The 26920-nt window shown below is 35.9% G+C and overlaps 1 protein-coding gene across 8 annotated transcripts in view; it reads left to right on the top strand.

The window, feature by feature from the left end:
- mesh (sushi domain containing 2 mesh) overlaps positions 1-26920 on the top strand; it is a 172264-nt gene that overhangs the window by 89026 nt on the left and 56318 nt on the right. For all 8 annotated transcript variants that reach the window (XM_073959977.1, XM_073959976.1, XM_073959974.1 and 5 more), the window contains 2 exons: positions 329-506; positions 9052-9189. In XM_073959977.1, the coding sequence (XP_073816078.1) occupies positions 329-506; positions 9052-9189 (316 nt within the window). The remainder of the gene's footprint in view (positions 1-328; positions 507-9051; positions 9190-26920) is intronic.

The following is a 26920-nucleotide window of genomic DNA, read 5'->3' as shown; positions in this document are numbered from 1 at the left end:
TCCCAACTCTCTCTCTCAGACACACAATTCAATGTTTTGTGGTGAATGAAAGAAAAAAAAACACCTTACACAGCATGTAAAACAGCATCCTCTTAGCATGTCAAAAATTTGTAATTTATCCTTTTGCACCACATTTTGGTGATGTTGGTACCTATCACCTAACATGGGGGATTTCATATTTTTTGCTGAGTACTCGTATTAGAAAATCACATACACATTTTTCCTTTTTAAGATTGTTTTTGTAACATATTTTGTTTTTTTTTTCTTGGAATGATCCATATTTAATATTTATTCTTCTTTTTTTCTTTTTTCTTTGTTTTTTTTTTAGTATGGAACGTGATTTAATGACTCGTACCGACAGATTCGGTGTTGAAGTACGTGAACGCACCATGTGGGATATTCGTGACGGTGTTGTGGGCGCTGAAACTTTTGTACCAAAACATGTTGTTATTACGACCTGGAAAAATGTTTCGTTCGCTGGTGGCATTGATAACTCGCTATTCACGGTAGGTGGCATGTCACTGTGTTATTGATTATGGAGTAGTTTGTAAGGTTTGGAAGATGGAGACAAGTTTTTTTTTTTTTGGATATTGATACTTAAGGAGTCGAATATATTTTCAGATTAAATTAAGACGACTCAAATTTTTGAGGGGAGAACGTGACATTATAATTATCAAATATGTTTACTCAATAATGTCTTTGTAAGCTGTTTCTTTAGATTTCTTCGTAGTTGCATGTATCGTTCTCTTGATAAACCAGCCTTAATCGATTTAAAACTTCCCAGCGAAAAGTTTGCCTCCAAAGAGGCAGTTAAATGATATGTACAAGTGATTTGGAAGTGCATCAAATTATGCATTTTCACTCATGATTTTTACAAGGGACTGACCCCGGAAAGAGGCACTCCATTCCACCGCATTTTAACTGACCCTTTGGCATTGCATTTTAACTGAACCTTTGGCACTGCATTTTAACTGACCCTTTGGCATTGCATTTTAACTGACCCTTTGGGGTAGAATTGGAGGCAGTCCAGAGCACGTGTTTTGAATAACAAAATAAAATGCATTTATTATTTGTGTAAAACAAAAATATTAATACCTTTATTAAATTAACACAAATTATGAAAATTCTCTATTGAATTCAATCGCAAACATGTGTGTTTCCTCCGCTCTTCATTTAATCCAAGCTTAAGTACTTTTGCTTCATCTGCTAAATGGGTTTGATATTGTCTTCCCATCACCAGTTAAGATTTCGACATGTACTCCAACAGCACTCCATTGGGAAATTTTCTTCTCGTGAGTTACCGGAAAAATGTTCACAAATTAATTATTATTTAAAATAATATTTAGTTTGTATTAACAAATGTTTGGAAATGTTAACACGATTATCTCTTTTTGGAAATGTATTCCGCTGCCTGTAGAGATGTACAAACTGATTTATGTACAGGTAGGGATCTCTAACAACTGCTAATAAAATGTAGTGAACGGAGTGCCTTTTTCACGACTCCGTTTGCACTGCATCCGGATGCTGTTAAATTGTGAGGAATTGGAGTGCCTTTTTCACGACTCCGTTGAACTGCCTCCGGATGTTGTTAAAATGTGACAAATGGATGTGATTCTTTGGATTGCATCCAAATGCGGTTAAAATGTGAGGAATGGAGTGCCTTTTTCACGACATGCCGTGAAAGAACTAGTCCACATTGCACTACTTCCAATTTATTTTGCTGGGTTGGAAAAAAATGATGGGATTGTACATATATTCGAGTTCGGGGGAGCCATAATCCTTCTCCACATCATAATTGAACTGTTTTAAATGTTTGCAACACCTCAGATGGTTACGTTATGTGTGATATTTAATAAAATGAACTTTAATGTCGGCTCCATAGCTTCTTTAGAGTAAAATGTTCCCTTTAAAATTTAAAACATTTCAGAAACCCCCTCAGCGCTCTCAAAGTATGGGGAACTTCATGTTTTTTATTAAATACACATTGATGTAATTCCACAACTCTTTGTACAACTGTATCTTTTATTATTTTTTATGTTAACGAACTACCTCAAGTACTCCGTTTCCAAGTAAAATTCCCATAAAAGTTTCTTGCGAAAGTAAATATGTACATATGTACCGTACTAACGTAAATATTCATTGTATGTCATTAATTTATATTTACATAGTTTATTGTTGTGGTCAATTTAAACGATGACTGTCATTTGCATGAGCAACATAAGCCCACACATACACATAATACATACATATGTAAGTGTATATGTTAAAATGAAATTGTCCTGAATTCACGTCAATATTCATATCGTTGAATATTAATTCAGTTCTTAAGAGAGTTATGGCATTTGTCACATTTATCCTTAATATTCCGCAGCAGGAGGAAGAACTCAACATATCATTCGAAACGAAGTGTTTACTTAAGTAAATGGGGAGGACAGGACATTTGAATATTTACCGACAATAAATGCAAATATTCATACACCCACACAGAAAGAGATTGCTAGCGTTGACACACACATATTGGAGTTTATGTATATTGTGAGTGACGGGAAAGTGACTATTCTGTATATGTTACTTATCACACAATATATATTTTAAAAGAAGATACCATGTGTTTTACAAGAAAATGTCATGGTATTCTACAAAAAGGCTTTATGGTCTTCTACGAGAAGGAAACCTTCTTAGAAAAACTTGTGGTCTTCTCTATGCAGATTTCAAGGTAAAAAAGAACTCATGATCAACTTCAAGAAGACCTCACCAACTTTTATCAGAAGAACTCATATTCTTTCATTAAAAAGACCTCAGGATTTCTTTTAAGAAGTTCTCAGGGCGTTCTTTAAGAAGCCCTAAAAGGTTTCTTAGGGTCTTCTATAAGAATACGTTATAGTGTTCTGAAAGAAGATCTCATAGTTTTCTATTAAAAGACCTCTTGGTGTTCTATAAGAAGACCTCGTGGTCTTCTATAACAAGACCTGATGGTATTCTTTAAGAAGACCTCACGGTCTTTTATAAGAACAACACATGGTCTTCCATTAAGAGATCATAGACTTGTTCTATAACAAGTCCCTATGGTGTTCTGAAAAATAATTTTGGGTTTTCAGAAAGACGACCTTGTGGTTTAAAGAAAGAAGACCTTATGATCTTCTATAAGATCTCTGGGCTTTTTTAAAGAAAACCTCAGGGATTTCTTTAAGAAATCGTTACGATTTTCTATAAGAAGTTTTCATGATATTCTATAAGAAGACCTCATGGTCTTCTATAGGAAGATCTTATGTTGTTATATAACAAGACCCCGTGGTGTTCCATAAGAAGACTTCAGGGTTTTCTTCAAGACGACTTCATGATTTCCTATAACGAGGTATCATGGTATTATATAAGAAGACTACATGTTCTTTAATAACAACGCCTCAGGATCCTCTGTAAGGAGACCTTGTGATCTTCTATTAAAAGACCTCATGGTTCTCTGTTAGAAGACGGAAACTCCATAATCTTCTGTACGAAGACCCTATGGCCTTCTATGAGAATACCTCATGATCTACTATAAGGAGACCTCATGATCTCCTATAAGGCGATCTCATGGTCTTCTGTAAAAAAACCTTAAAATATTTTTTACGACGATCTTCTATAGAAGAGATCATGGTCTTCTGCATGAACCTCATGGTCTTTTATAGGAGACTTTATGGTCATCTATAAGAAGACCTTATGGGCTTCTATAAGAAGACCTTATGGGCTTCTATAAGAAGACCTCATGGTCATCTATAAGAAGACCTCATGGTCTTCTATAAGAAGACTTCATGGTATTCTATAGGAAGAACTCATGGTATTCTATAAGAAGACCTTATGGTCTTCTATAAGAAGACCTCATGGTCTTCTATAAGATGACCTCATGGTCTTCTAAAACCAGACCTTATGGTCTTCTATAAGAAGTCTACATGGTTTTCTATAAGAAGAGCTCATGCTCTTCTATAAGAAGAACTCATGGTCTTCTATAAGAAGACCTCATGGTCTTCTATAAGAAGACCTCATGGCCTTCTATAAGAAGACCTCATGGTCTTCTATAAGAAGACCTCATGGGTTTCTATAAGAAGACATCATGGTCGTTTATAAAAAGTCCTCATGGTCTTCTATAAGAAGACCTCATGGTCTTCTATAAGAAGACCTCATGGTCTTCTATAAGAAGACCTCATGGTCTTCTATAAGAAGACCTCATGGTCTTCTATAAGAAGACCTCATAGTTTTCTCTAAGAAGACCTCATGGTCTGCTATAAAAAGAAGACCTCATGGTATTCTATGAAAAAGAAGTCCTCATGGTCTTCTATAAAAAGAAGACCTCATGGTATTCTATGAAAAAGAAGTCCTCATGGTCTTCTATAAGAAGAAGACCTCATGGTCTTCTACAAAAATACCGCATGGTCTTCTATAAGAAGACCTCATGGTCTACTATAAGAAGACCTTATGGTCTTCTATAAGAAGACATCATGGTCTTCTATAAGAGGAAATCATGGTCTTCTATAAAAAGACCTCATGTAATCTATAAGAAGACCTCATGGTCTTCTATAAGAAGACCCCATGGTTTTCTATAAGGAGAAGACCTCATGGTCTTCTTTAAGAAGAAGACCTCATGGTCTTCTATACAAAGACCTAATGGTCTTCTATAAGAAGACCCCTTGGTCTTCTATAAGGAGAAGACCTCATGGTCTTCTATACAAAGACCTGCTGGTAGACCTCTATAAGAAGACCTCTGGTCGTCTATAAGAAGACTTCATGGTCGTCTATAAGAAGACCTTATGGTCTTCTATAACAATACTTTATTGTCTGCTATAAGAAGACCTTATGGTCTTCTATAAGAAGACCTTATGGTCTTCTATAACAAGACCTTATGGTCTTCTATAGCAAGACCTTATGGTCTTCTATAGCAAGACCTTATGGTCTTCTATAAGAAGACTTTATGGTCTTCTATGGCAACAACTTCTCTCATGGTCTTCTATAAGAAGAAGACCTCATGGTCTTCCATAAGAAGAAAGCCCCGTGGTCTTCTATAAGAAGACCTCATGGTCTTCTATAAGAAGAAGACCTCATGGTCTTCCATAAGAAGACCTCATGGTCTTCTATACAAAGGCCTAAATGGTCTTCTATAAGAAGACCTTATGGTCTTCTATATGAAGATCTCATGGTCTTCTATAAGAAGACCTCATGGTCTTCTATAAGCAGAAGACCTCATGGTGTTCCATAAGAAGAAAACCTCGTGGTCTTTAATAAGAAGAAGACCTTATGGTCTTCTATAAGAAGAAGACCTCCAAATAGTTCCTTATAGAAGACATAATGATCTTCTGTTGGAAGACCTCTATAAGGAGACCTCATTGTCGTCTATAAGAAAAACTCACGGTCTTCTATAAGAAGAAGACGTCATGGTCTTCTATACGAAGAAGACCTCATGGTCTTCTATAAGAAGACCTCATGGTCTTCTAGAAAAGGACACAATGAAGACCTCTATAAAGAGACCTCATTGTCGTCTATAAGAAGACATCACGGTCTTCTATAAAAAGGAGACCTCATGGTCTTCTATAAGAAAAAGACCTCATGGTCTTCCATAAGAAGAAGACCTCATCGTCTTCCATAAGAAGAAGACCTCATGGTCTTCTAAAAGAAGAAGACCTCCAACTAGTTCCTTATGAAGACCTCATGGTCTTCTATAAAAAGACATAATGATCTTCTTTTGGAAGACCTCTATAAGGAGACCTCATTGTCGTCTATAAGAAGAACTCACGGTCTTCTATAAGAAGAAGACCTCATGGCCTTCTATAAGAAAAAGACCTCATGGTCTTTTATAAGAAGAAGACCTCATGATCTTCTATAAGAAGAACTCATGGTCTTCTATAAGAAGAAGACCTCATGGTCTTCTATAAGAAGAAGACCTCATGGTCTTGTATAAGTAGAAGACTTCATTGTCTTCTGTAAGAAGAAGACCTCATGGTCTTCTATAAGAAGACCTCATGGTCTTCTATAAGAAGACCTCATGGTCTTCTATAAGAAGACCTCATGGTCTTCTATAAGAAGACCTCATGGTCTTCTATAAGAAGACCTCATGGTCTTCTATAAGAAGACCTCATGGTCTTCTATAAGAAGACCTCATGGTCTTCTATAAGAAGACCTCATGGTCTTCTATAAGAAGACCTCATGGTATTCTATAAGAAGACCTCATGGTATTCTATAAGAAGACCTCATGGTTTTCTATAAGAAGACCTCATGGTCTTCTTTAAGAAGACCTCATGGTCTTCTTTAAGAAGTCCTCATGGTCCTCTATAAGAAAACCTCATGTCTTCTATAAGGAGACATAATGGTCTTCTGTTGGAAGACCTCTATAAGGAGACCTCACGGTCTTCTATAAGAAGACCTAATGGTTTTCTATAGGAAGAAATCATGGTCTTCTATAAGAAGAACTCATGGTCGTCTATGATAAGACATCATGGTCTTCTATAAGAAGATCTCATGGTATTCTATAAGAAGACCTCATGGTATTCTATAAGAAGACCTCATGGTCTTCTATAAGAAGACCTCATGGTCTTCTATAAGAAGACCTCATGGTCTTCTATAAGAAGACCTCATGGTCTTCTATAAGAAGACGTCATGGTCTTCTCTAAGAAGGCCTCATGGTCTCCTATAAGAAGACCTGATGGTCTCCTATAAGAAGGCCTTATGGTCTTCTATAAGAAGAAGACCTCATCGTCTTCTATAAGAAGAAGACATCATGGTCTTCTATAAAAGGAACTCAAGGTCTTCTGTAGGAAGACCTCATGGTCTTCTATAAGAAGAAATCCTTGGGTCTTCTATAAGAAGAAGACCTTATGGTCTTCTATAAGAAGAAGACCTTATGGTCTTCTATAAGAAGAAGACCTTATGGTCTTCTATTAGAAGAAGACCTTATGGTCTTCTATAAGAAGAAAACCTCGTGGTCTACTATAAGAGAAAGACCTCATGGTCTTCTATAAGAAGAATACCTCATGGCCTTCTATAAGAAGAAGACCTCATCTTCTTCTATAAGAAGAAGACCTCATCGTCTTCTATAAGAAGAAGACCTCATGGTCTTCTATAAGTAGAAGACCTCATGGTCTTCTATAAGAAGAACACCTCATGGTCTTCTATAAGAAGAAGTTCTTATGGTCTTCTATAAGAAAAAGACCTCGTGGTCTTCTATAAGAAGAAGACCTCATGATCTTCTATAAGAAGAAGACCTCATGGTCTTCTATAAGAAGAAGACCTCATGGTCTTCTATAAGAAGAAGACCTCATGGTCTTCTATAAGAAGAAGAACTCATGGCCTTCTATAAGGAGAATACCTCATGGTCTTCTATAAGAAGAAGACCTCTATAAGAAGACCTGATGGTCTCCTATAAGAAGACCTGATGGTCTTCTATAGGAATACATCATCGCCCTATCGTTTCTATAAGAAGACATTATGACCTTCAAGAAAAAGATTTCATGGTCTTTAAGAAGAAGATTTCATGGTCTTCTATTTGAAGACCCCTTTGTCTTCTACAGGAAGACAACCCCATGGACTTGTACAGGAGGATACCAGGACCTTCCAAATGAAGACTGCATGGTCCTCTACATTAAATCCTCATGTTATTCTATTTAGAAGTTGTTATGGTAATCCATAGGCGGACAGTTTTGTCTTCTTTAAGTTGAACTCATGGTATTATATAAGAACGTCTGATAGTATTCTGAAAGATCTCATGAGTTAAACTTATAGAATACCAGTCTTCTTGGATCCATTCTTATAATCTTCTGTGTATTATCAGTTCACAACTAGTTCCTCGACCTAGTGTATAGTAAAACAGCTGTCAAGGAAATGTACTCACACACGTACATACGTATGTTTGTATATTGCAATGTATGCAGAAATACATAATTAATACCATTTGCAATGTTAATCAAATAGCGAAGTGTTCAAATAAAACTCATAATTAAAGTGTCTGTTATTTCATTTGAAATGCAACACACAGCGAAATTGTAATTATAAATTGTAAATGTGTATTTATGCAAAACACACACATATATATTCATATATTTATAACCAGCGAACCAAAAATATATCAAATGAGATCTAAAATAACATAAGAAATTAGCAATTCAGTTTAAAGACGTTAAAAATATATATTCGTCTGATTTTAATATCATTGTTTTGTGTTTTAAGATCCTACCATAACATGGAACAGTATAGACAATTATCCTTTAGAAGGTTTACCATCAAATCAGATCCGTAGATTCATCATTCCGGTCGATTGCATTGGTCTGAAATAGGGTTACTTAAGGGAATGCACTTAAAATACACCCTTCTCCAAGTTTTTATTTATTTATTATTTTTTTTTTTTTGAAAAGTCATTCAAGAGAGCTGAATTCAAGTTTTGCTCGTTCAATTTCTGATCACAACGTTTGTTGGGTATAAATTTGTCTCTTCGAAAGTTCAGTATTGTAACGAAATACCTTGGTATTGTTGTCGCGCACGATTACCTTGTCAGACTAACTGTACTTCATATTGAAAATGTGTCTTATTTAATTATGCCATTATTTACTGCGAAATAATGTCATGTCATTCTGTTGTCCAGGATAATGATAATTTTCCTCATTACATAAGTTAATAATTACAATACGTTTGTATTTCATAGAATTGTGCAATGCTCTGCAAATTCTGATGTCCGAAGTTTACTCAGAGGTTCTTTAATATTACGTTGTAGTATGTGTTATTGTCCTTTTGTGGTCAGTTTTGGGAATAAAAACTCATGCATGTTAAGAGAAATAAAATACTTCAAAAACTAAATATGTATGTAAGTCTTTTGCCGATAACACACATACATATGTATTTAGTTCCAGAGATTTTCTCATACTTAAATCATACAAACATTATTTATGTAATTCATGGAATACCTGTAATTAATATAATTGGTCATAATATATGTATGTGTTATTTAAAAGGATTTTAATATTTTAATTGAAAAAATATTCATGACACATTTAATATTTATTTAATCATTCTGTACTTTGTTTTTCTTTACAGACCAACACATTCCAAATGGTCTTGGCCACCGATGAAGTTTACACCTATGCCATTTTTAATTACGATGTTATTAATTGGTCAGCCCATACAGAAGCCGGCGGTGATACAACACATGGTGAAGGTGGTGTTCCAGCTTTTGTAAGTATTAAAAACCGTTAATTTTCATGCTATATTTTATTGAAGTGGGAATACGAGAACATTTATTAAAGTACACAGTTGATACAGAAAGCAAGTAAAAAAGTATCACTCAGTCTGCTTGTCTGTCTTCTTGTTTAAAACCTCTGTGGGTATTGAACTGTCCGGAAAGGTTCTTTCATACTTTATGGCTATTCTACACGATATGTTTTTTACATATGTTTTGTCACTTTGTGTATATATTATGTATACCCAAAGTGACAACATATATGCAAAACATTTGAAAAAAGACGTGTGAGCTTTGGTTGGACACCAAATTCAGACGTGACTTGGGATAACTTTGTGCGTAAGGGGCTGTCATAGGCTGCTATATAATAGACACAAAAATGGCAAGTTCGATCTGCAAGAGTCTTTTCCAAGATTTGTCTTAGGGTAATTATCTGGTCAATGGTTGAGTTGCCAGGTCTAAAGTCGCATTGGTATAGCCCAATTATTTCGCTTTTCTGTTTCTCACTTTTTATACCCTACACCACTATGTGGGGAGGGTATTATAAGTTGGTTTTGGCCAAAAAGTTTGTAACGCATCGAAATAATGGTCGTAGACCCATACTTATATATACCAAAATGAATGTCTCGACGAGCTGAGTCGATCTAGCTATGTGTGTCCGTCCGTCAGTCCGTCCGTCTGTCCGTCTGTCCATCTAAACCTTGTAATCACGCTACAGGTCGCAATTTTGATCGGATCGTAACGAAATTTTGGATGTTGATGAGGGTCCCGGAGGGGAAGAAGCCTATTGAGTTTGGTGATGGTCGGATAATATTTAGGGTCGGAATGGGCAAAAAACTTATGTGGATAAAAAGACAACGTTTTTTTCCAAAGCGAATATCTCAGCTTCTATACGGGGTATACCAAAAGCAAAACCTGACAATAAAAGTAGAAAATATCGCCTTTCTAATTATGTAAAGTAGGTTCTCGTAGGTGATCAAACAACGAATATATCACAATAGTCGCAAATAAAACCCAAATTTTCATTTTTGCAATTTTAATTATAATGACGAATATCACACCTTTGGTTGGGGACTTACCAAAACCAAAGCCTGGCTGTGAAAGTAGAAGATCCCATCTTTACAATGATGTAAACTAGGTCGGCGTAGGTGACCAAATAACGGAGATATCGCAATATTAGGTAATACATGCCATTTTTCCACTTTTTTGGAAATCACGCTACAGGTCTCAATTTTGATCGGATCGTCACGAAATTTTGAGGGTAAATGGGGGTCACACAGATGAAGAAGCCTATTGATTTCGGTGATGGTCGGATAATATTTAGGGGTCGTAATGGGCAAAAAACTTATTTGGAGAAAAGACAACGTTTTTTCCAAAGCGAATATCTCAGCTTCAATATGGGGTATACCAAAAGCAGAACATGGCCATGAAAGTAGAAAATATCGCCTTTCTAATGATGTAAAGTAGGTTCTTGTAGGTGATCAAACAACGAATATATCGCAATAGCCGCTAATAGAACCCAACTTTTTATTTTTGCGATTTTAATAATAATGACGAATATCACAGCTTCGGTTGGGGATCTTCCAAAAACAAAGTCTGACTATGAAAGTAGAAAATCCCATCTTTACAGTGATGCAAAGTAGGTTGGCGTAGGTGGCCACATAACGAAGATATCACAATAGTCTGCAATACATCCCATTTTTTAATTTTTTTGTAATCACGCTACAGGTCGCAATTTTGATCGGATCGTCACGAAATTTTGGGGGCTAATGGGGATCCTACAGAGAAAGAAGCCTATTAATTTTGGTGATGGTCGGATAATATTCAGAGGTCGGAATGGACAAAAAACTTATTTGGAGAAAAAGTCAACGTTTTATTTCAAAGCGAACATCTCTGCTTCTAAAAGGTATATCAAAAGCAAAACCTGCTGATGAAAGTAGAAAATATCACCTTTGCAACGACACAACTTTTCATTTTTGCGATTTTAATAGTAATGAAGAATATCACAGCTTTGGTTCCGGACCTTCCAAAAGCAAAGTCTGACAATGAAAGTAAAAAATCCCATCATTACAATGATGTAAAGCAGGTTGGCGTAGGTATCCAAATAACGGAGAAATCGCAATAGTTGGTAATACGTCCCATTTTCCACTTTTTTGGAAATCACGCTACAGGTCGCAATTTTAATTGGATCGTCACGAAATTTTGGGTGTTATTGGGGGTCCCACAGAGGAAAAAACCTTTTGATTTTTGATAATGGTCGGATATTATTCAAGGGTCGGAATGTGACAAAAAAATATTTGGAAAAAAGGCCAACGTTTTATTTCAAAGTTAATATCTATCTCCCTTCTGTAGGAGGTATATCGAAAGCAAAACCTGGCAAGGAAAGTAGAAAATATCACCTTTACAACGATGTGAAGTTGGTTGTCATAGGTGGTCAAGCAACAGAGATATCGCAATAGTCGGTAATGCATCCCTTTTTCCATTTTTGTGCAATCACACTACGAAATTTTGATCGGATCCTCACGAAATTTTGGGGTTTGATGGGGGTCTAACGCAGAAAGAAGCCTATTGATGGTTGGCATACATCCCACTTTTCCATTTTTTATTTGGTTTGTGGTGTGGATGCACTTAAATGCGTTTCAAATAAATTTACCTGTGTTAATGAAGTCATTCAGAGCAAAGGCGCTAAGCTATCCCAATTTTAATATTTTGAATTTTATTAGTCAAAACTTATGAACAGGGGTAGTGGTGTAGGGTATCACATAGTCGGCCCCGACCCGACTATAGCCTTGGCTCACTTGTTTCTGTGAAAAATATGTTTTTCCTCTCTCATTTTCTCTCGATATCTCGCTCGTGCTCTGCACCTTGCTACTGATAGTAGAGTTGTCCTATATGTCGCATTCTTCTCTACGGTAACAGCACGACACTGCTGGCAATTCCATGGGTTCCTTTGTGGAGGTCTCTGGTATTCAAGTATGGAGATTGCAGTTTTTTACATGGAGTGAGAAATACTTTGCTTCTTTGGTGTTATGTTATCGCCACGTAGAGTGCCTTCGTTAAGCACTTGGGTCATTTGAGTGGAATATGCTGTGGCGATCGAATATCCAACACTCCCGATGACATAGGATCATTAAACACACATGAAAGTTAAATGTTTACGAATGAAATCAGTGAGAGGTTGTTCTTCTTGCGACAGGAAAGTACTTCTTTAGGCCCTGTTTACAGTGTCCCAAAAAAAAATCTAAATCTAAAACAAGTCAAGAAGCATTAAGTTCGTCCGGGCCGAATATTTTATACCCTCCACCATGAAATGTTCTGCCCGTTATATGGGGGCTATTTTAAAGCATGGACCGATATAGCCGATCTTCGAACTTGACCTGCCTGCAAACAAATGACGCATTTTTCTCATTTTTCTCTCTCTTTAGCGTACGAACATTCATTGATCGACTCATAATATTACCCTCATTAAGAATATCTTTTGCTGTGGCGATGCTGCTTATGAGCAAAACATTTCAGTATATTTTCAGATTTTTTTTTGACTAAAGGTTCCAGAGACATCGCACCTTGAAAAACTATATGCAAAGAAATGCTCATGACTTCTTTAATATTAGTCTAATCTGAAAAATCGTTTTTTCAAAAATCAAATGTTTCACACTGGTATAAATAAAAAATTGTATTCACAATTTTTAAAAAATTAAGAAAAATTAGTATTCGTTCGAATCCCACTACCAAATAGTACTTAACATTTTTATACCCTACACCACACTGCGGTAAGGGGCATTATGTCTTTGTGCATTTGTATGTAACATACAAAAGGAAACGAAATAGACCCATAGTTCCTTTTGGGGATATACATATAATCACTTTCTGAGTCGATTTATGCATGTCCGTCCGTCTGTCTGTCTGTATGTCTGTCCGTCTGTCCATGTATTTTTGTTCGCAACGTACAGGTCGCATTTTTTGTTCGATTCAGCTGAAAATTGGGGAGTACAACTTTTATAGCCATAGGAAGAACGCTATTACTTTTGGTGAAAATCGGTTCAGATCTGGATATAGCTCCCATATATATTTTCGCCCGATTTCACGTATTTTCTGCACCAAACACGCGATATACGTCCAATTTTGATGAAATTTTGAATGTGTGACTGAATTCCGTCTAGAAATAAGTGTGCCAAATTATATAGAAATCGGTTCAGATTTGGATATAGCTCCCATATATATTTTCGGCCGATTTCACGTATTTTCTGTACCAAACACGCTATATATTTCCGATTTCGATGAAATTTGGAATGTGTGACTTAATTCAGTCTAGAGATAAATGTGCCAAATAATATCGAAATCGGTTCAGATTTGGATATAGCTCCCATATATATGTTCGCCCGATTTCACGAATTTGCTGCACCAAACACGCTATATACGTCAAAATCGGTTAAGATCTGGATATAGCTCCGATTTATATTTTACATATTCACAGTGGTGTAGGGTATCATATAGTCGGCCCCGCCCGACTTTGATCCTTTCCTTACTGGTTTTAATTGGTGGTAGTTTAATACAAAACAAGTAGAAAAAGCGTTAAGTTCGGCCGGGCCGAACTTTTTATACCCTCCACCATGAACTGTATTGAAGTGAATAGGAACAATTTTTTATTACAGGAGTAGTAAATATATCTCAACTGATAATACTACCTTCAAAACAGCTCATATGGGGCGACATTTTTGTTCTTTCCAAAACATGGTCCAATATTTACAATTTTCCGAATTGAGCAAAATACATAAAGTTGGGCAATACCGACTAGACCTAAACCTGGATTCTCTGGATTTGGATAGTTAACAACATCGGGAGTACCGTTCTATGGAGGCTGTATAAAACGTTGAGGAAAGAAAGAGGAAAATTTCTGGAGGAAAGATTTGTAACTCCAGCGAAGACTAAATACCAAATATCAGTTATTCCCGTTGAATAATGTGGCTAAAACTTTCAAAATACCGAAAATTGGGAGGGACCTTTCTATGGGGGCTATATAAAAACATGGAACAATACCGGAAAATTTCAGGTGGAAAGTTTAATAACACCAACGAACTATTAAATATCTTCCGTTTCGATGGGATATTGATGACACAACCTTCAAAATACCGAAAATCGGGAAGTACGCTTCTATGGAGATTTTTTGGAGAAAAGGGCTTATACTGATAATTCTCTTCTGCAATATTTTATATACTCATGGCAGTTTAAATACTAATAGCCTGTTTCTCTAAAACGATTCGAATTCGTTCGAAGAACTACAAAACAACTGTTTTTGGGAAGATTTTTTTGTTTGATTTAAAACAAAATCAAATCATTTTTTTTTTTCAAAAAAAAAAAAAAAAAAAACAGAAGTTTGGTCGTAGTTCGATCGAATTGAATTCGAATCGGCCATAAATTTCAGTCATACCGGTGGTATATTGAGGCCACAACTTACAAAATAACTTAAATCGGGAGGTACGGCCCTATGGGGGCTATTTGAGGACGTCGACCTATACCGGCACATTTCGGGTGGAATGTTTCATACCCCTATCAAAAACTTAATACCAAATATCAGATATTTTGGTGGGGAACGTAGACTAACTACCAAATGTCAGTCATTTCGAGGGTATATTGAGCAACAACCTTCAAAATACCGAAAATCGGGAGGTACCGTTCTATGGGGGCTATATGAAGACATGGACCTATACCGACAAATTTCAGGTGGAAAGTTTTATCCCCTTAACGAAGACTAAGTACCAACTTGCAGCCATTTCGGTGTTATAATGAGGCTGAAACCTTCAATATACCGAAAATTCGGGTATACTGTTCTATGGATGGTCCATCAAAACGTCGACGTAAAACGACAATTTTCTGAGGGAAATTTTTGTAGCCCAGAAAAATGCTAATGCTGGTTTAATGTGGCCACAACCTTCAAAATACCGAAAATCGGGAGGAACCGTTCTATGGGGGCTATATGAAGGCGTGGACCTATACCTACAAATTTCTGGGGAAAGTTTTATACCCCCAACGAAGACTAAATACCAACATTTAGCCATTTCGGTGTTATAAAGAGGCTAAAACCTTCAAAATACGGAAAATCGGGAGATATCGTCCTATGGAGACTATATAAAAACGTGGACCTATATAAACATTTTATTGTAGAAATATTTCTTAGCCTCTGGAAACCCAAAATACAAAGTTACAACCGATTCTGTGGTCAAATGAGACTAATACATTCAAAATATCTTAAAGTGACGCGTACTATATATGGGGCGTTTTATGTGGGGGCTGTACCAAAACGTGGACCTATATAAACAAAGTTTGGTAGAAATGTTTTTTACCAAATTACAACCAATTCGGTGGTAAAATGGGACAAATATCTTAAACGCGTGACTCTGTATGGGGGCTATACGGAAACGTGGACCTACATAGCCCGTCTTCAATACTAAAAGTCCTACGTACATATAATAGAGTGTACCAAAATTGCATCCCCCTACTTCAATCCGTGCGGACGTTAGAGTGATTTCCACAGACGGACGGACATGGCTATATCGATGTAGAATTGCACGCTGATCAAGAATATAAATAGTTTGTGGGATCTACAATGATTATTTCGAGTAGTTACAAACGGAATGACAAACTTAATATACTCCCATCTTACGGTGGAGGGTATAAAAATTTCAAGAAAATCGATGAGTACAGTCATTGTTAAAATTTGATTTTAAATATTAAATCGTTAAAATTGCATCCAAGCCCACTGTGCAATGTTTTTATACCCTCCACCATAGTATGGAGGGTATATTAAGTTTGTTTTTCCGTTTGTAACGCATTGAAATACTCATTTGCGAACCTATAAAGTATATATATTCTTGATCAGGGTAAAATTCTGAGTCGACCTGTGCACGTCCGTCCGTCCGTCTGTGGTAATCACTCTAGCATCCACAAAAATGGAGATAGATACCCCCCGATTTACGGTATTTTGACGTTTTTAGCTACATTTTCAGACCGATTTAGCTATAATTTGATATTTAGGGTTCTTAAGTGTCAATAAACTTATATAACAAAAGTTGTGGACATAGGTCTACGTTTTGGTATAGCCCCCATATAACGGTACCCCTCGATTTACGGTATTTTGACGTTTTTAGCTACATTTTCAGACCGATTTAGCTATAATTTGACATTTAGGGTTCTTAAGTGTCAGTAAACTTATATAACAAAAGTTGTGGACATAGGTCCACGTTTTGGTATAGCCTCCATATAACGGTACCCCCCGATTTACGGTATTTTGACGTTTTTAGCTACATTTTCAGACCGATTTAGCTATAATTTGAGATTTAGGGCTCATAAGTGTCAACAAACTTATATAAGAAGACTTGTGGACATAGGTCCACGTTTTGGTATAGCCCCCATATAACGGTACCCCGCGATTTACGGTATTTTGACGTTTTTAGCTACATTTGCAGACCGATGTAGCTATAATTTGACATTTAGGGTTCTTAAGTGTTAATAAACCTATATAACAAAAGTTGTGGACATAGGTCCACGTTTTGGTATAGCCTCCATATAACGGTATCCCCCGATTTGCGGTATTTGGACGTTTTTATCTACATTTTCAGACCAATTTAGCTATAATTTGAAATTTAGGGCTCTTAAGTGTCAATAAACTTATATAACAAAACTTGTGGACATAGGCCCACGTTTTTGTATAGCCCCCAAATAACGGTACCCCCCGATTTACGGTATTTTGACGTTTTTAGCTACATTTTCAGACCGATTTAGCTATAATTTGACTTTTAGTGCTCTTAAGTGTCAATAAACTTATATAACAAAACTTGTGGACATAGGTCCACGTTTTGGTATAGCCTCCATATAACGGTACCCCCAAGTTCGATGATGGGCTATATCGGTCCACGTTTTGGTATAGCCCCCATATAACGGTACCCCCCGATTTACGGTATTTTGCTGTTTTTAGCTACATTTTCAGACCGATTTAGCTATAACTTGACATTTAGGGTTCTTACGTGCCAATAAACTTATATAACAAAACTCCACGATTTGGTATAGCCACCATATAACGGTACCCCCCGATTTACGGTATTTTGACGTTTTTAGCTACATTTTCAGACAGATTTAGCTATAAATTGACATTTAGGGTTTTTAAGGGTCAATAAACTTATATAACAAAACTAGTGTACATAGGTACATGTTTTGGTATAGCCCCATATAACGGTACCTCCCGATTTTCGGTATTTTGAGATTTTTACCTACAAGTTTTAACCGAATTAGCTGTAATTTGAGCATTTGACATTTGAAGTTCTTAGTGGTCACCACACCTCTCTACCAAAATTGTCTGAAATTTTGGAAAAATGCGTCTTTTGTTTGCAGGCAGGTCAAGTGGTGGGCTATATCGGTCCACGGTACCCCCCGATTTACGGTATTTTGACGTTTCTAGCTACATTTTCAAGCCGATTTAGCTATAATTTACAATTTTTAACCGAAGTAACTGTAATTTGACATGTGAAGGTTGTAGTGGTCACCACACATCTGCATCAACAATTTTCAACATAACCCCAATATAACGATACTTCCCGATTTTCGGTACTTTGAGGATTTTACTTAAAATATTTAACCAAACGTAGGTCCATGTTTTGGTATAGCCCCAAAACAAACCTCCCGATTTTCCGTACTTTAGCTTTATTTTTTTGGACAAACTTTCTGTAATTTGAAATTTAAAAGCCAAAAAAAAATTGTTCATTTAAGTTCATATATTCGTATAGCCCACATACCTCTGAACTAGCTGTTAATGACATTTGAAGTTCCCACGTTATGTACCGATTTTCGGTATTTTGAGGATTCTAGCTACAATTTTTAACCGAATTAGAAGCTATTTGACATTAAAGGCTCCCATCAAAAACTGTCAACATAGGTCCATGTTTTATTATAACCCCTATAGAACGGTACCTCCCAATTTCTAGCCCACCACAAATTGTCAACATACATAGTTAGATATAGGCACCATTAAAAAGGGCCTCCCGAAGAAGCATTTTATGTACATTATCTGACATTTTAACGTACCCACTCAAAGCTGGGGACAGGAATGACAACTAATTATTCCATTTTAGTTCAGAATATTTTATGGTGGAGGGTATGAAAAGTTCGGCCTGGCCGAACTTAACGCTTTTTTACTTGTTTTTTTTTTTTTAAGTAGCTGGTAAAACTGATATGGAACAATCAAAACGTGACAATATTGATTTCTTGGATATGGGAAACCTACATATAATTTTCGGTGGAACGTTTTTGTAGAAAATTTCATTTTGTCTTACTTTTTGAGTTCAAGAACAAAAAGAACATGGAAGGAACTGAGCTACAGGGGCAGCATATTCGACATAAAGGTTCCTCATTCTATTTAACTGAAAACATGTAATCTAAAAATGATTAAACAATATCTCCAAACAGATATATAAAGTTATTTTCTCAATGACTGATGGGGGTCAATCAAAAAATTCATTATGTCATAACTCAGAAATATCAGCTATGGGATCCTTTGGGGTTCTTAATTGGGACTTTCATTCCGAAAAGTAATTTTTCCACTCTCAGATCTGGACTTCCATTTTGTCTCACAGGTTATGCAGTAAGATTTCCCATAGGGACCGCAATGTCTTTAATAGAAGACAAGGATGACTTCTCAATGACCAATAGACCTTTGTGAGAAGACCAGTAAGATCTGACAAAAGAGGTTAAAGATCCAATCGTAATTCGATTGTCCTAGAACTTTACTTTTTTTGGCAAAAATGTAAAGAATCCATTGGATTAACAAAATAGGAATGAATGGACTACACTTCAGAGGATAATAAATATCCTGTGGATTGTCCTTTAACTTAGTATTAAATACCATTCTCATATATGTTATTTTATAACTTTCTTTTAAAATAAAAAATGATTTTTAAAAAATGTTCTTGTTTCAAATTTAATGTAATATTTCTATAGCGTGGAAAAAATTTTGCCCGGAGTCGGAGTCGAGTTATTTTTTTCGACTCAGATTCCGACTCCGACTCCAGCAAAATTGCTCGACTTACGAGTCGGACTCCGACTCCGACTCCGAAACCCTGTTCTTGATATTTTGTCATACTTTCAGTTCGAAGATAGGCAATACCGGCCCACAACTTCCTGTAGTTCCTCCGAATATTTAAAAAAATGTCACTTTAATGGTATGCACGATATCTCTTGAACAAATTTGGTCCAAACTTTGGATCTCCTAATATATTGTCCAAATTTAGTTTAACTTCTAAAATGGAGGTACCTTAGGGAACTCCTCCAGAAAAGTTCAGCAGTGGTGTTTAAGTGCAGTTTAAAGTCTGTTAGAAGATCCTTTGGAAATGTATGCCGATGCTGTTCGCTGTTGCCCTGCTTACAACGGTATTATGTTTTCCGTGGACAAGTCCATGCTTCCTGGCATACTGGTTCATAAGTTTTAGTTTTCAATTTTCCTTAACCATTAACAAATTCTTAGTTATGTTCATACCTATGTTGTTGGATGCTATACGACAGATAAATACTTAAGAACTTATTTCATACTTAATTCCTTTTTTTTGTTCGGTTGCTAAACAGTGGGACGTGAGTAACATTTGTAGGCTGAAATTTGGTAGAAACAAAAATCAAACATTAACCTAGAAGGATTCACACCATAGGCAACCTTCCTTGGGCATCATCTGCACGAGTGAATAAGTAAATATTCTGACATGGATGTACAATGTACATATGTATGTATGTGACACATACATGTGGCACGTGTATGCCTACACTAGTATGTAATCCTTAGTTGTATTGAATAAAGTGACGTGTGTATAATCACTAAATAATACCCACGTTCTTTTTACACGAAGTGAAAGAAAAACAGTAACAACAACAGCAACATAAACTATTAAGAAGATTAAACAGAATTCTTTACTTTTGCGGTACCTTGGGCTTGGCTTCATATCAAAAGTTTCTTTTAAGAAAATGAACTTTGATATGTGCAGGAGAGTGTGTGTGTGTGTTTTGCAAACCAAAAGCTAAAAATAAACTAAAGAAGGTAGAAAACATACACTTAATTTTGAGAAAATTACTTAAGGCCTACTTTTAAGAGCTCGTTGTAGATAAAACACTCTCACACACACACGAAAATAAATCTGTGTTAATTTGAAGTGAAGTGTTTAAAATGTTACAAAACTTACACGCGTCTTTCGTATCTGTTATACTCTTATGAGTTTTTTGCTCATTTTAAATGTGAGAATATGTGAGCAAGTATTAAAGTTTTACAAGTATTATAATACCTTTTGTAGGTTGTCTAGATGGCATAACACTTCCAGGAAGCCACTTATCAGTGTATAGTGTTTAGTTTGGCATTCTTGCTTCATACATTCTACATTCATTTTCCCTTTTCAATTTGAATATTGTAATAAATATCTATGTGCAATGTGGTGTCATTATCAAAATATGAAATATGCCAACATTATCACACATCACTACTGACTAACCCTAAATAATTTCTTTCTATTCATTTCATATTTCATTTAACATTTTTCGATAATTTTCACTGAACTCTCGGTTATTGTGATTGGTTTGTTATGCCATATGTCACGTTTGTTTTACTACTTGACATGCAAAATTTCCGAATATACATATTTCTAGTTGTTGTTTGGTTTGTGTGTACATACACATATGTATATATCGACACCTCCAAATAATAGTATGCTAAGTCTAAAAGGTGAGTTTTGCAGGAGAAGCTCTCAAAGTTTGGAAATTTTTTTGTACTTCAGTACTATGCTAAGCCAATATTTGTTTATAACTTCTGTTCGGATTGACCGATCATTACCAAAATTAGGCAGAATTTAAGTTAAAGGACGTTCGACACCTCCAAATTATAGTTTGCTAATTCTGAAAAGCGAGTTTTGCAGGACAAGCTCTAAAAGTTTGGAAATTTCTTTGACCTTCAGTACTATGCTAAGTAAATATTTGTTTATAACTTCTGTTCGGATTGTCCGATCATTACCAAAATTTGACAGAATTTAAGTTCAAGGACGTTAAATATAAAAATGTAAAGAACTTGAAAACATGCTAAGTCGACTTAGCATACTATTGTTTGGAGGCGTCGATATGTACATATGACAAATCCGCAAATATCACATATCACATTTTTGTGAAATATTTGCTCTTCATTTATTGCGAATAAATTACAACAAGCCAAATGTGACGCTATGTTAGTTTTTGTGGCTTGCGATGAAATATAAAATTTAAATTGGGAAAAATAGTTTAAATTTATAATGTTTTGCGACAGATGTAAATTATTCTAAATGAATAATCTTTAAAATAAGTAAAAAAAAGCATCAATCGGCTTTGCCGACAGAGATATACCCTCAGCCTGTGTAAATTGAAACAATTTTTTCCCAAAAAACGTATGTATTTAGGGGGTTTTAAGAATTTTGGGCGTTTGAACCGACAAAAATTTTGATTAGGATTAAAGATCAGAAGTTTTGCGGAGGAGATACTAAAAGGAATAGATCGACATTGACCGTTTTGGAAGTGGATCTCCAGCCACAACATATGGTGCCATAGGGGGTTTTTACACTCTTCGCGCTGTTTGCTCAAGAAGTATAGACTTGCCCCTAAAAAAACTTTTACCATCGTAATTGAGGCAGCGAATGCAAGTTGCTTCAACAAAAATCAAAGTGATTCGATAGCAGGTCTTAAAGTGAACTTATCCGAAATTTTATGTGGGAGGTACCGGATGGATTGGACAAATATAGTCCATATTTGAACATGATCTATATCTGGTAGATATATTAGGATGTGTAAAGTATAGACCAATACGGCCACTCCCTTCGAGAGTTACTGTACGAAAATTTTTTTCGAACATTCTGGAACTTTTGTGGGGGACGTACCTGAAGGAGTGGACCGATATGACTTATCTTCAAACTCAAACTATGTTTGGACAAAATATTACTAAGGCCATATTTTGGACCGAATCGGCAGTTCCGTTCAAGAGTTATCTTGCGCCCCAACCACCTCACACGGTGTCATAGGGGGTTTTTGCAACTTTCATACTATTTTCCCAGGAAGTATGGACTTGCCCCTGATGAAACTTGTACCGTCGTATGGAGGGCAGTAACTACAAATTGCTAAAACAAAAATCAAAGCGATTCGAGAGATGACCCTAAACTGAACTTTTTCGAAATTTTGTGTGGGAGATACCCAAAGGAGTGGACCTTTTGAGACCATATTGGAACCTTATATTACTCTACATTACTTACATTTTCGAACTTTTGTGGGGGAGGTACCGGAAGGAGTGGACCGATGTAGCTCATCTTCGAACTTAAACTAAGTTTGGGCAAAATATTACGAAAGCCAAAATTTGAACCGAATCGGTTCATCCGTTCGAGAGTTATCGTGCGCTCCAGCCAGCAGGACAGACAGACAGACGGACGGACATGGCTAGATCGACTCCAAATTGTCTGAAACACATAATAAGTCGGCTTTGACGACAGCTGTATACTTTCAGCCTACAACGGTACAAAAACAAAACAATAACATGAGTGGTGGACCTAAAAGTATTTTCAACAGATCTTTATTTTTCTAAATAGAGTTTTTGTAGGTGAAACAAGTAAGAAAAGCGTTAAGTTCGGCCGGGCCGAAATTTTTATACCCTCCAACACGAACTGTATTGAAGTGAATAGGAACAATTAGTTTTATTTTTATGAACGTACTGGAGGAAAGTTTCGTAACTCCAGCTAAGACTAAATACCAAATTTCCCATTGAATATTGTGGCTAAAACTTTCAAAATACCGAAAATTGGGAGGGATCTTTCTATGGCGGGTATATAAAAACATGGAACAATACGGGAAATTTTCAGGTGGGATATTGATGACACAAACTTAAAATACCGAAAATCGGGAAGTACGCTTCATGGGGTTATTTGAAGAAAAGGGCTTGTACTGATAATTCTCTTCTGCAATATTTTATACACCCATGGCAATTTAAATACTAAATTTCAGTCATATCTGTGGTATGTTATGGCCACAACTTTCAAAATACCGTAAATCGGAAGGTACGGTCCTATGGGGGTATTTGAGGACGTCGAAATATAGCGGCACATTTCGGCTGGAATGTTTCATACCTCTATCAAAAAGTTAATACCAAATATCAGCTAGTTTTATGGAGAACGAGCTATTTAATTTTTTTTTTTAATTTTTATTTGACAAACACAGTAACCTAGCCCATAGGGCCATGAGCGGTTCCAAAAACAGCTATACAATAACTACTCTCAGATACTTATATCTAACAATATTTCTTAGCATATCATGAATAGAATTAAACATAAATAAAAGCAAAAGCATGTAAATTAAGAAATGAAAATATATAACAAAATAATCATTAATAGAATCAGCTATGCAACAATATATCATTACAAACTAAGGTAACATTTGTGAACGCTGTATTTGATTACGATTAAAATGAGCACATAATTTATTCTTGTAACATTTTAAGGAGGAATTAAATGTCTTGAGACATGGTGGCAGATTGTTATAAACACGCGAAATTCTAAGATAAAACGATTTTTCCAAAAAAGGAGTCAACTGCGGAACAATTATCTGTTTGTTCCTCTCAGAACGAGAAAACGTGAACAGACTCAACACACATAAAGGGGTCTTCAACATAAAAACCTTATAGAAGAATAACATAGACCGCAAACTCAAAAAATTTTCAAACGTGCAGCCAAGAAACTCTTTCACATAAGGAGATATATGATCACGACGTTTAACACAGAACACATATCGCATAACACTATGGAACAAAAGTTTCAACTTACGCAAAGCACAACCCGGACTACCCCCAAAAATCTCAACACAATACAAAAAGTGAGGCATAATCAGTGCATGGACCAACTGAATTCTAATGCTCTTAGGCAGAGCTAAGTCCAAACAGTACAACTTCCTTAGAATAAAGTTCACCTTGGACACCAAAGAATTCACATGCACATCAAACACCAAACCACTATCAAGAAACAAACCAAGACATTTCATAGAGCTTACAACATTTATAGGAGTACTATAGATGGAAACACTTATTGAATCCTCTTGCATGTTTCCGAAAAACATAACTTTAGTTTTCTGAGTATTGATGGAGAGTCCATTGCAAGACAACCAAGTAACCAGCATATTCACAGTAAAATCAATCGACGACTGCAAAACATCCAAAAACACAAATTCTCCTTTAAACAAAATTTGCACATCATCAGCAAAAGCAAACGACATACAATTCCTACTATTAATACAACTCAACAAATCATTGACATACATCACAAACAACAGCGGGCCAAGAACAGACCCCTGAGGAACACCACTACTCACTGGAAGCATACGAGAAACATTATTTTTACAACAGACGTACTGACGTCTATTGAACAAATAAGAAAAAATTAACTTGCAAGCCGAGGACGAAAAGTTATACAAACTATACAGTTTGCTAACCAATTTGGCATGATTTAGTTTGTCAAAGGCCTTTTCCAAATCCAGTGACAGTAAAACACAACACCCTCCAGCACTAACTGTATTCCTTATATTGTCAGTCAAACCAACAAGAAGTGATGTCGTGCTACGATTACTCCTAAATCCATATTGACTCTCATGTAACAACGAATTCTGATTAATGAAGCCAAGCATTTGATCTTTCATAATATATTCAACCATTTTTGAAAGAATTGGCATTATTGATATAGGCCTGTATTCACCAGTATCGCCACTTTTGTGAATAGGCACTATCTTGGATATTTTCCACACCTCTGGAAAAACAGACACTGTTAACATTGTATTGACAACATGTAACAAAAATTGACCAACAACGGGAAACACAAGCTTAAGAAACTTAAGCTGAAAGCCATCATAACCTACAGCTTTCGACTTTATTTTATTAAAAGCTAGTTCCAATTCAGCACAATCAATGCAACGAAACGAAAAACCACCATAAGCATCCACAGGAATACAAGAAACATCAAAGATATCCATAGACTGGTTAGAAACAAAATCCGCATTCAATCTCTCAACATCCACACCCTCAACTTCACTCTCCGAATCACTCAAACCATTCTTACTTAATATGGACCACACTTCCTTTGTGGTTTTATTTACAAATATATCCTTATGTGCAACAAATTTCAGCCTCCTTATGATTTTCTTAGCTCGATTTCTACAACGACAAAATATATTCCAATTTTCGATATTTTTATCACGAAGGTATGGGCTATATGCAACATCCCTAAGTGAAAGGTGATATCGGATATCTGGAGATTTAAACCAGTCGAAATTATTAATTTTACAATATTTTCTTCTAATAGGGACAACACTTTGCAAACATTGAAGACCATAATTTAGAATATTGACCTGAGAATCAACATCCGTCAGTGCATATATTTCATCAAAGCTGCACAAACCAAAGGCCTCAGAAAGAGCTGCAGGGTCAACAGAACTATAGTCTGCATACTCATAAAATTTACGAGAACAATACCTAGGTACATTAAAAGAAACAAATAAAAACGAGTGGTCAGAAATTCCAGGACACGAAAATTGATTCGAGCATGCTAACAAACTCGAACACGAAACAAAAAAACAATCCAACAAAGAGGTGGAAGCATGCGCAACATCAACACGCGTTGGCATTGAATTGTGCACAACAGACAAATTCAAACGATTACAAACTTCTCTTACTATTAAACTCCGGGACAGGTCAAACATGTTATTATTAAAGTCTCCCATAATAATAACATTAGAGTACTTGACCACCAAGTCAGATATTTCATACTCCAAGGCCACAATATCACCATGTGGTAAATAAACTACACCAATAAGAAACACAATATCATTTACAATTACCTCACAAAAAATGTATTCGACAACACCATAAGAACTCCCCCTACAAATAAGTTTATGTCTCATGTCATGCGCAAGGTATAAAACAACCCCACCTCCTCTACACTCAGGACGATCACTCCTGTAACAAATATAACTCGGTATTTGTATTGCTTCATTAGAAACTGTTGGCTTTAACCAAGATTCTGTCACACCAAAAATGCTTAAATTATTCCCCTCTAAAATGTTCCTTAATTCATGGATTTTAAAAGTATTCTTGCATAAGTTATAGCTTCTAATATTAACATGACCTACATTGAGATTGTTTCTAAAATTGCATAGCTGATTCGACAAAAAACTATTGTCACTGATAACATCACCTAAATTGGTGGCAAAGTTCATAATATATCACAATCGAGAAATCAAGAATAAAAATTAATGAACAAAATAGAATTGCAATAAGGAAAAAAATAGAAAATCGGGAGGTACCGTTCTTGGGTGGCTATATTAAGATATGGACCTTTACCGACAAATTTCAGGTGGAAAGTTTTATACCCTGAACGAAGACTAAGTACCATCTTGCAGCCATTTCCGTGTTATAATGAGGCTAAAACCTTCAATATACCGAAAATTGGGATATACCGTTCTATGCGCGTATACCGACAAATTTCTGAGGGAAATTTTTGTAGCCCAGAAAAATACTAAATACCAAATTACAGCTATTTCGGTGAAATAAATACCGATAATCGGGAGGTACCGTCCTTTCAAAACGTTGACCTGTACCGACAAATTTCTGAGAGAAATTTTTGTAGCCCGGAAAAAGACTAAATACCAAATTTTAGCCAC

Source organism: Musca autumnalis, unplaced genomic scaffold, assembly GCF_047663935.1.
Source record: "Musca autumnalis isolate F117 unplaced genomic scaffold, ASM4766393v1 scaffold_1, whole genome shotgun sequence".
NCBI lineage: Eukaryota > Metazoa > Arthropoda > Insecta > Diptera > Muscidae > Musca > Musca autumnalis.
This window is presented reverse-complemented; position numbering and strand designations above follow the sequence as displayed.